Source organism: Zingiber officinale, chromosome 11B (assembly GCF_018446385.1).
Source record: "Zingiber officinale cultivar Zhangliang chromosome 11B, Zo_v1.1, whole genome shotgun sequence".
NCBI classification, from domain to species: Eukaryota; Viridiplantae; Streptophyta; class Magnoliopsida; order Zingiberales; family Zingiberaceae; genus Zingiber; species Zingiber officinale.
Window position 1 is genome coordinate 6,477,646 of NC_056007.1, and position 11,293 is coordinate 6,488,938.

The 11,293-nt window shown below is 37.3% G+C and overlaps 1 protein-coding gene across 1 annotated transcript; it reads right to left on the reverse strand.

Moving 5' to 3' along the window:
* Window positions 1-1,811: 1,811 nt before the first annotated feature.
* On the reverse strand, window positions 1,812-4,479 carry LOC122033739 (protein LURP-one-related 15-like). The gene is made up of 4 exons (XM_042592903.1): window positions 4,231-4,479; window positions 3,926-4,150; window positions 3,689-3,828; window positions 1,812-1,914 (listed from the first exon to the last, which is right to left on the reverse strand). Exons 1-4 carry the CDS (start codon window positions 4,477-4,479, stop codon window positions 1,812-1,814), a joined length of 717 nt encoding a protein of 238 aa, XP_042448837.1.
* Between the last annotated feature and the right edge of the window lie 6,814 nt (window positions 4,480-11,293).

Below are 11,293 nucleotides of genomic sequence, written 5' to 3' on the forward strand. Positions count from 1 at the left end.
TAATTCTAATCTTTCCTTTTTTTGTAGACATCTACAATGTTTAAAAGAGAGAGAATAATTTTTAAAACTTTCCTTTTATAGCTATCACAATAGGAAATTTAAAAGAGAGAGATTTTAATTATTTTTAAAATTTCCTTTTTTGCCATGACCAAGGATTATAAAAGAGAGAAAGAGGGTGCCTTATGGGAATAATACATCTCCATATTTCTCTTGTTCCCTTAGGGCCGAAACCTAAGCTTTCCCTCTTCTCTTTTCCTTGGTGGCCGACCCTTCTCTCTTTCTCTTCTCCCTTTGTTTTCTTTTCTTAAGGCCGACGACACATCAAGCTCCATCTTCTTGTGGTCGGTTTGCTTGGAGGGGAAGAAGAAGAGAAGGAAGTTTCCTATTTTGGCATTCCTTGTGTGGCTGAAACTTGTAGGCAAAGAAGAAGGTTCGGGTGGATTTCATCTTGATAGATCATCGCCCACATGACGTCCAAGAGGAGGAGAGGAATATAACAGAAGATCAAGAGGTCTTTAGTTGGAAAGAAAGGTATAACTAATTATTTGTTTCAGCTGTATAATTAATTTGTGTTCTTTGTATGGATCCTGAAATACCAACACAAGAGGCTAGCGATTTTGTGTTTTTATTTCTGTGCTTCGATTTTGTGTTTCAATCTTGTGCTTTGATTAAGGTCTCTGTAGTTAAACCTAAGGTTACTGTAAGAAGTTTAAATATTCAATTTCTTTAAAAGACTTTGTCTAAGAAGTGGTGGATGATCTCATAACCAAGAAGGTCTAGTGCCTCGCCAATGACCTGGAAGCCAATCCTTGAAATAGATATTTAATCAACTTCTGTAATATGGTTTGACTTCTGAAGAACACAAGGGCTAAACTTGGAGTAAAAATGTTAAGTTTCGTTTTCAATCCAAGTTTAACTTTGAAAAACGAACTTGGAGTAAAAATGTTAAGTTTCGTTTCCAATCCAATTTTAACTTATGAAGAGCACATGAGTTGCTAGGAAAAGTTCTGTGCTTGTACAAATTTTTGTACAAGGGAAATAGAACGGTATTCCGAGTAGCACCAACACCTTTGTGTCTATTTCCTTTTTATTAATCTCTTTTTGTTTTAGTTACAAGTGTTCTTATTTAGTTGAAAGTCGGAGAAAGGGTTGATTTATTTTTTCAGGGTAATTCACTCCTCCCCTCTTGGCGGCCTCCAAAGGGCCCAACACTTCCCTCTCATGAATTTCGTTCCTTACAATTAGTTGAAAAAATCAGAGGTATATTATTCCACTAACTAGGTACCTTACTTCAGATTCTACAACCTTTGATACACTAATCATTAGAAATTGTATGGCAAGAAGGTCTCTCGCACGAGCTTCGTCATCTTCTCCTAATTGGTAATTTTGGCCAATTTGTTTGGGTCAATTTTAGTTGTTGCCACCATGTCGTCATTCTTCTGCACATTCTAGTTGCAACCAAGGGCACATGCTTGTCTTCAGGCACTTCTTTGAATTCCAGGATTTCCTCCACTAAGGCTAGCTAATTCAGGAACTTCTCAGGTTGTAAACTACCATGAAGCTCAGGGATTTCAATTCTCATCCTCGTCTCCTAGCTAGCGCCTATAATCCTCCTCGGCTATCACTCTGTGTCACTTAAGGGGAACCTCCTCTTCATCAGCTTCCTCCTCCTCTCCGTCATCCATTTCTAGATCTAAGTTTGCTCAATGATGACATCAAACCAGATTTCTTCTATTGTGGTTTTCAAACAACATTGTCATCCTTTTCACAGCCAAGTCAATCTGTTCGACCCATTCGTCAATAGCTCAAACCTACTGCTCCATGTCATGCTCGTACATATTATTGATATCTTCAACACGTTGTTGTCTTCTCAATGGCATGAATCCACAAGAATGACTTGGCTCTGATACCAAACTGATACAGCAAATAACTATCAATTTCGTTAATTCACACATTAATACTGAAATCGACTATCAAATCTATTAATTCATGCATGGATATTGGAAGTGATCTTATAAACCTATTGGTTCAAAGAAAAATTCCAAGTAGGAAAATAGTAGCTCTGCCCAAATTTGCATTAATAAAAAACTATCTTCAAAATATAAAACATAATACTTATATAGGCTCATATCCTAACACTCAAAGAAAGGAAAGAAATCCTCATATATAAGATCAAAAAAGAAAAGAAATCTCATCGAAAAAAGAAATTTTTTAATAGAAATCCTTATTAACAAAAACAAGGCGCTATTATAGATATATCATAACCCATATATATGGGAAATACCAAAAGTACCCAAAATACCATAAAAATGGACATTACCATAAATAGTAAAAATATGTTCAAAGGTTCGATTGAGGGCCTAACTAATAGAATTTGGACCTGAAACTTAACCATTATGGGTATTCCAAAAAACAAACACAGATTTTTTAATTATGCACGCGTGGCTTAAAACCTGATTTCGAGTCCCAAGTCAAAAATTATGGCTTTAAAAATATTGTGCTGTCAAACCCGCATCATTTTTCCATCCTTTGAGTATCAAATTCACCAATCCATTAAGCTCTATTTACTTCAAATGGAGGGAAAAAAAAACAAGCAAGGATGGAGAAATGTTTTAGTTTATAATTTTTTTAATCCATATACCAACTCTTCGAACTGACTAATCTTGGAGATGACCGGTTTAGTCTCACAGAAGTTTTCCATCAGCCACTAGGATAAATCGAGAAACACTCATAGAGGCTTATCCAAATAGCCAGTATTCTTAGGCCTGCTTCTCACTGTAAAAAAAAAATCTTCTACAGTACATCACAGCTGAGACTTGAACTTTAGATTCTTTAATTATCTATTAAAAGGTCTAACCATTACACCATTGCCCTACCTGTTAGTCTACTTTCAGCAAAAACCATTGACTTAGTCTGATAAATACTTCAAAAGGAAGAGAAACTTCTGCTTGGACTAATAAAAACGCATAATTCAACCGTTTTATTTCCAATAGCAACAATCACAAATTTAATTAACATTTATAGTCGAACAGTTAGATTGTCCTAGAGGATCTCCTCCATCGGTTTATAAAATCAAAATTTATCAATCCAGAAGAAATAAAGTTTATTTAGTTTAATGATAGGGTAAAACATTCTATCACAAAATTAAAAACAAACACAACACACCAATTTTTCTTTTCTACATTAGTCATACTATACAAAATATATATATATATATATATATATACCTTTACTAATTAACTTTGGTGAAGCCTAAAATAAATTTACGTTAAAATCTTTTTTTTTATTCACACTAAAAATAATTCCAAGGTTTATTAGTAATTCCACAAGCGAAACAATCATTGATCTAGAGTTCGAGACTCAGCTACGGCATATTATTATGAATTTTTTTCATCATTAATTAAAAAATATACTTTTCTTAGTTTTTTTTTACTAAGATAAATATAATATTAAATTAAATTAATTTTTTTCATAGGGAAGTCGTAAGGATGACACTCGAAAATTCAAACAATTCAAAATTTCAAAGACCCAAATAATTCAGATTTTCAAAAATCAGGTACTTACCTTAATGACTCTACTTTAGTATTTTAATACTAAAATGTTTTAATTAATATAATTTTATTATAAAAGGTCAATGCGATTTCAATATAGTATATTACACGCGAGTGTGCACACTCCACCTACTCACCCTTCAGCACTTGATTGATGACGATTTGCCTCCATCTCTTCAAGAATGACTATCAACGATACAATGAAGGCGAAATCCTCGTTGGGATTCACCGTTATTTCTAGTTTGTCCCTTGCAAAAAATGCAGTCTTGCGATGCATCTGCAGTATTAATTAATTAGTTAATACCACTGTTTCATATATATAGGAAAAACAGAAAGGAAAGAAAACTTTATTCTATGTGTTTACGCTTGCTTACTTGGGCTATAATTTCATCAGTTTGGCCAATACAAATGGTGCATTTCTTGCTTCGTGAAATTATCTTAAAGTCACACCGGGCAGCTTGGTCGGTGTTGGTGGCCAAGACCACATCAAAGTTGTCCTTCCACTGGAATATCTTGTGCTTTCGCACGCTGAACAACAAATCCTTCGAGTTTGTGCTGTCTCCTCTGAATACTCTCCACGTTTCATGCCAACTAAATGCCTGGAGTTAATGTAATTAACCAAGCGTGAGTATAATTTGAAGGGCAAAACAAAATTTTGATGATGAAAACTTCTGCACACCTTTGGTTTCATGGTGAGGAGAGGGTTGCCGGCGGCGTTGAGGAGGAGGCAGCGGCTGCTGAAGAAGAAACCCTTCACCTTGAACACCACGTCGCTGTTGGCGTCCTTGACCTTGTAAAGGTCGTTCGGGGAGAACAAGCCGCCAGTGCTGGTGAGCGTTAAATTTACGGCGTACGGAACAGTGAACTGCCGGCCGACCACCACCACGGCAGGCGCAACATCTCTGGCCGTCTTCCCATATTCCGCCATGGTTGTTTGCTGCTGCACAAGGCACTATGAAGGTTTTGTGAATTAATCAGTATTAATGGTGAGATCTGTGTGTTTTCCAGTCTTGTTAAATAAATATCTCAACGGGAACGAGGCTGTAGACACGCACGATCCTGGGGTGGGAAGAAGTCAAGTCAGCGAGGTTTTTTTTTTTAAAAAAAAAAATTCAATTGCGCGTTCGTTCGTCTTATCTTCTTGTTTGCGTAGTGCAATAGGAGAGCTGGAGTTGGACTGAAGCTTCTTGCAAACTCACAAAACTTCTGGTAAACAAACTTTAATTTCCGTATCTTCGAAGTTCTGTCTCTCCTAGTGGTTTAGATGAGCTTCCGCCTCCTGTGAGCTTGTGCCCCGTGGCTTGAGTGTCACACAAAAGCACAAATGAGCGAACACGGATCTCTTCCATCACTTTTTTATGATCCAAAGGATGTATCATTCGTATTTACGATCGGATCGTGATCATGATCCAGTCGCAAATAGTTATGATCTCACTAAAAAAAAACTATTTTTAACGACTGAATATTCCGTCGGTATATGCCATTACCGACGGCTTACCGACGGAATACATGTTATCGGGAGTAATTTGGTCGACAATTCAATTTACCGACGGAAATACTATTCCGTAGGTAGATCCCGACGGAATTACATTTTCCGTCAGTAAGTTACCGACTGAATATTTTTCCCGTCGGTAAAAAAAAGTAAACGGCAGGTAACGACAATGCCTGACTGAATGTGTTCCGTCGGCAATATACCAACGGAAATCTGTATTCCATCGGGAATTCCCGACGGAACCCTTACTTCCGTCGGTATATTCCCGACAGAACCCTTAATTCCGTTGGGAATTCCCGACGGAAATCTGTATTCCGTCGGGAATTCCCGACGGAATTAATGGGTTCGTCGGGAATTCCCGACGGATTATAGGTTTCCGTCGGTAATATATCGCAAATTGTACTGTACTTGCGATAATTTACTGACGGAAATCACAATTCCGTCGGTATAAATTGGAAAAAAATTTGGAAACCTGCTCTTGTTTTGCTCATTTCCCATATACGATTTTAATATGAATACAAGCCATCACAAGCGATGACATCACAAACACAATTCATACATATAACAATCCACACAATATAAATCACAACATACAACAATAAGATCACAATATAAATCAATCCACAATCTCCAAAATACAACATACAATAAATACATAAACATAAGTGAATGACAAATATAAAATCTCCAAAATATAATAAATTCCAAATATCAAGTGCTCACAATCATAAGTATTTAAAAGTATATAAGTGAACGACAAATACAAAATATCCAAAATACATACCATGATACATCACCTATAGATATATCCAAATATAATCCTGTAAAAGTCAAATACAAGAGATTATGATTAGAATGAATCGATGCAAATATAATATAACTCAAACATTGTAATATATAACTAATTTTACTTGTAAAAAAAATACCTGTATTATATTTTGGATAACCAATAATAGTGGTGATGGTGAATGTATCAGTATGAACTCCTGAAAAATGTAAAACACTTTAAGATAAGCATCTAATAATATCCCAATAGAATAAATATATTTGACTTAATTAAATTCTAAGAAATTCTAAAAAAATAATCAAGTTATAGTTGAACATACCTAAAAAAAAATCTAATCATTAGCGGGGTCTGATGGGTCTGGGGTCTCCTCTGACTAGGGCTGCTGAGATGGGTCCCATCTAGCAATAATTGCTTGCATCTGGGCCAATGCTTGCTCCTGAGCAGCCCACTTCTTCTCCCACCTCTGATCCATGGTAGTCATCTGAGTCTTCAATTCTTGGTTTTCTTTTCTTAATAATTCCACCTCGGAAGAAAAAGAAGAGGAACTCGCACGACCCCTAGGAGTCCTCAAGCGATCAAATACCACCTTGGCTTGGGAGCCAAGGCCGTAGAGGGAAGAGTTCTTTATCCTTCCACTCACAACATCATAATAAATTTCGTTTATTTCCTGGGTGGATAAATCTTGTGACTCCCCTCCCTCTACTGGTGGCTGAGATGCCTGAGCAACCCTGCTTGTCATTTCCTCCTGTGTAGAAAAAATATACAATTTATATCTTATACAAAATTATTAAAGCTAATTTATTATTATTAAAGATTAAATATAAATTGCAAGTTAATAATTCAAACCCCAATGTTCTTTGATCGAGCATCAACATATGTGTCATCCTTTCTCTGGTGAGTCTTGAGAAAGATCTCCAGGCAAGTGGGTTGTCTTTCTAAAGAACGCTCCTGCATGCACAAATAAGTTTGACTAAAATTATACAAGTTCATTAATAAAAAAATTAAATCATATAACTTTAAATTAAAATCACCAGATCCATAGCGTGCTCAACAATGGATCGAGATCCTGATGTATGCCGAGCAGATCCGGTACTCGAGCCACCTGACTCTGTATTCCTATTCGCTCGAGCTTTTAGAGCCTTTGTCTGCCATCTGTCTGCAGACCAAGTGACCGTCCATGCACTCCAGATCTCGTCGAATACATAAGCTGGTCATGTGTCATCCTTTCTCACATAGTATAATAGGTCTTTGTACAACTTGGCACAATAAATATTCCAAGTTGCTGCAAATTCTACCTCATGCCCATCCTCCCACGTATATTTTTTCTGCAATTAAAAATTAAAATTTTAGTATATTAAAGGATAAATATAATGTATATATTAAATTTACTTACCACAAATTCATGATAATAAAAATCCTTAGTTGCAGCATCTACATGTCTCCATGTACGTAGTCCTAGATATGCAGACTCTTTCCTTAAATTTTCGTGTGATATATGTCGATACTCGATGGTCGTCGGGAGTAAATCTGCATATAAACAATATTAAGACATAAGATATAAGTTATAAATAAAGAACTTGAATTACTAATAATAAAAAAATACTTACGACTCTCCAACAACCCTAAGTACGGTGGATCCACGGAGTGGTGCTAGAAGATCTGCCATGATACCAGATATCTACAAAAAAATATTACAGCATATCATAATAAGTATTTAATAACATGATAAATAAGCAACAAAACATGATTGAAGCATAACTTACTAGATGAATAATAATGCTAAAATTTAATCAATGCTAGACTCTGGACGCATTTCTACTCAACATTAACAGTTTGTAAGTCGTCATCGCTAGACTCTGTTAGTTCAGCAAAATCCTCACTGCTGGATTTCTCTCCATCATCTATCTCATCGTCAGTGGCATTACCATCTACAAGTAATTGTGATGTAGATTGGAGTTGTGAATCAACTGAATGTCTCTCTACTTCGTCATTCTGAAATGCATCATGGTTTTGAGCAGTAATGGTGTTCGACATTTCTATGGTTGAACGAGGCTTCAATCGACAAACAGACAACCATTTGCTGGCTCTTCTTCTCTTCGTAGGATATTCAAGATAAAAAACTTGACCCGCTTGTATTGCAAAAATGAAATGTTCAAACTTATTGAACCTTCTATTTGCATTAACCTCAACTAAATTATAATTTGGATGTATTCTGATACTGTTGGTGCGGTTAGCACTAACGATTTAACCCATGTTTTGATGAATGACAAATAGGTTAAGTTAGGTTTGTCGTTATCTAATGCTTTGATCGAGTATGCAGGCTAAGTCCAGACAGGTCGACGGGCTGACCGGACGCTTGGCAAGAAGTCCAGCTAGGTCGAAGGACTGACCAGATAGCTGGCACGAAGTCCAAGCGGGTCGACGGGCTGACCGGACACTTGGCACGAAGTCCAGCTAGGTCGACGGGCTGACCGGATAGCTGGCACAAAGTCTAGACGGGTCGAAGGGCTGACCGAACGTCTGGCAGGTAAGTAAAGGTAAGTCACTGGAGGAGAGTGACTGTGAGGACGCATCCCAGTTAAGGGACAGTAGGCGTCGGTCCAATTTAGGTTCATTTTGGATCCCTAAATTGAGACCCTGACTAGGTTCTAGTCTCAGGAAGATAGGGCCTAACTCATAAATCTATATAAAATGTCTATACATATATTTTTCTAACTCTATTTTGTAGATACAAATGTAGAGCTTCAAATTCTGCACGCGTAGCAACTGACAGAGCTTGATTCCAAGTTCGGAGTCAAAAGTTATGACCTTCGGAAGATGACTGTGTCAAATAAGTAGTTGGAGACGACTCGGATCAGCCAGATTCGAACTCTCCTCATCTGATCCGAATTTTTTGGATCTGATAAGCTCTGGAGACCCCTCCAAAGGGCTATAAAAGGAGGGGGTGAGCAAGCTTCAAGGACACAACTCTCAGAACGAAGAATCTGCTTCCTTGTGCTCCTGCTGCGCTGCGATCTCCGACAAGCTTTTCCTTTCTGTTCTAAGTCTTTTTATTGTCGGTAATTTTTCCTTATTAGCAATATTGTACTTAACTTGTAATCTATATTTCAAATTGCTAGTGAATTGCCCAACGAAAGTACTCACGGAGTAAGAGCCTTCGAGTAGGAGTCGTCACAGGCTCCGAACGAAGTAAATCCACTGTGTTCAATTTTCTTATTCCGCTGCGTTTATACTCGTTGTTTTTCGAATCGATATTCACCCCCCCCTCTATCGACATTTCACTATCCAACAAGTGGTATCAGAACGGGTACCGCTCTGATTTAGTGCAACCACCAATCAGACAGGGGGTGAAATTTTTTTTTTTTTTTTTTTTTTGAATTTCAGTTTTTTCGCATAAGTCCAAACTAGTATCATTACTTGTTTTGGATATTTTCTTTCGTTGCAACTAAGACTAAATTGGTGCAACACCAACTTAGTTCATTTTGATTAAACTCTTCCCGCACTGCTAATCCAAGACAAAGTCTTGGGATATTTTTTTTGCTTAATTTCGTGTGTGCAGATTAACATGTCTCAATTAGAAGGCTTCAGCACAGTACGTCCTCCCCTATTCAACCGGGACGACTTTTTGTACTGGAAGAAAAGAATGGAGGTTTACCTGAAGACAGACTACGACCAGTGGTTCAGCGTCATAAAAGCCTACAGACCTCCAGTCGACAACTCCGGAAATCCACTAGACCCAGAACAGTGGACTCCGGACATGAGGAAAAAGGCATCGACTGAGAACAAAGCAATTAACACGCTACACTGCGGTCTAACACGAGAAGAACTGAATCAGGTCGGACCACATCAGAACGCGAAGGAGCTTTGGGACAAATTGATCGAGCTGCACGAAGGAACGAGCGACGCGAAGGTAACAAAAAGAGACTTACTTTTAAATAGAATTTTTAATATAAAAATGCAGGAAGGAGAAACGGCAAGTCAGCTCCAAGCGAGGATCAAGGACATCCTCAACGGACTCCACGCGATAGGCCACCAGATGGAAAACAGAGACTTAATAAGGTACGCACTAAATGTTTTTCCACGTAATAGTTTGTGGGCATCGATCGTAGATGCCTACAAAATTTCTAAAAATTTATCTAAATTAAAGTTAGACGAGCTTTTTTGTGAGTTAGAACTGCATGAACAAACTAATGCTAGAGCCGAGAAAGTGTTGCTTTATTTGCAGGCTCCTCTAAAGAAAAGAAGAGCAAGCCTGAATCTGAAGAAGATTCCGACCAAGATTCCGAAGACGAAGAATACCTGGTGAACTTGGTAAGAAAAATATTCACCAGGAGAAAAAGGAGCTTCAGCAAGAAGGATCTTCAAAAGATCAGTTCTCCCACGGAACAAAAGAACATGACCTGCTTCGGATGTAACAAGAAGGGGCACTACAAGAACGAGTGCCCGAGACTAAAGAACGACAAACCGAAGCCGACCAAAAAGAAGGCTCTCAAAGCGACGTGGGACGACTCATCCTTGGACGAATCGGAGGTAGAAGATCAGAAGCACCAGAGCCACCTCGCGCTGATGGCCCGCGAAGCTGAATCGGAAGACGAATCGAAAGACGGGTCCGAACCCGAATCGAGCCACGAGTCCGTACTTGTTTCCGAAGGCCCGGAAGAGGTATATTTCGATTTAAACAAATTTTTTTAAAAAATTATTTCCTGCTTAAATAATAAATTAGTTAAAATAGAAAATGAAAACAAATCACTCCTTGAGGAAAATCAAGACCTCAAGGAACAAATCAAAAATTCAAATCCAACTCAAGATCTAACACTTGAGGAGGAGAATTTTTCATTAAAAAAATGATATTAACAATTTAAAAGAGATGTTAGAAAAATTCACTACAAGATCAAAAAATCTAGACTTAATCCTGAATAATCAAAAGGCGTGTTATAATAAAACCGGACTCGGATATAAGTCGAACTCAAATAAAACCTTTAAATCATTAATAACCCAATTCAAACCAACACGTAAAGCTTGAGTCCCGAAAGCGTGCTTAACCACGCAAGTAGGACTTAATCAACTTTACATACCTAAAGATAAAATATATTATATAAAATCTGATAAAGAAAATCAAAAATCAAAATAAAAACTTAAATCAAAAAATTCAAAATCTGAACATTTTAAAACTCAACAAAATATAAATTATCACCAAGTTAATTATAACTATAAAAGAAATAGATATAAACCTAAATCAAAAAGGTTAAATTGAAGGCCAATAATTCAGGGGGAGGCTCCAGAATAGCTGACACCTCTAAAACTAACATACCCGACAAGGTAACCCAAATAAACTAACCCGGCAGGGTGATTAGGATTAGTTAAAAAGGGACCAGGTTTAACTTGAATCATGGTACTGGTGAAGTTTTTGGATGATAGTACGTTAGGGAAGCTTGGACATCGCATGTCTAGAAAGATATGACT

What these genes read in the sequence shown, in the direction of transcription:
- LOC122033739 (XM_042592903.1), bottom strand. Translation starts at nt 4,479, where the DNA reads ATGGCGGAATATGGGAAGACGGCCAGAGATGTTGCGCCTGCCGTGGTG. An exon ending in TCCTCACCATGAAACCAAAG is followed by an intron (nt 4,151 to 4,230) that starts GTGTGCAGAAGT and finishes CATTAACTCCAG; the next exon opens with GCATTTAGTTGGCATGAAAC. An exon ending in CATCAATCAAGTGCTGAAGG is followed by an intron (nt 1,915 to 3,688) that starts GTGAGTAGGTGG and finishes TTGCTGTATCAG; the next exon opens with TTTGGTATCAGAGCCAAGTC.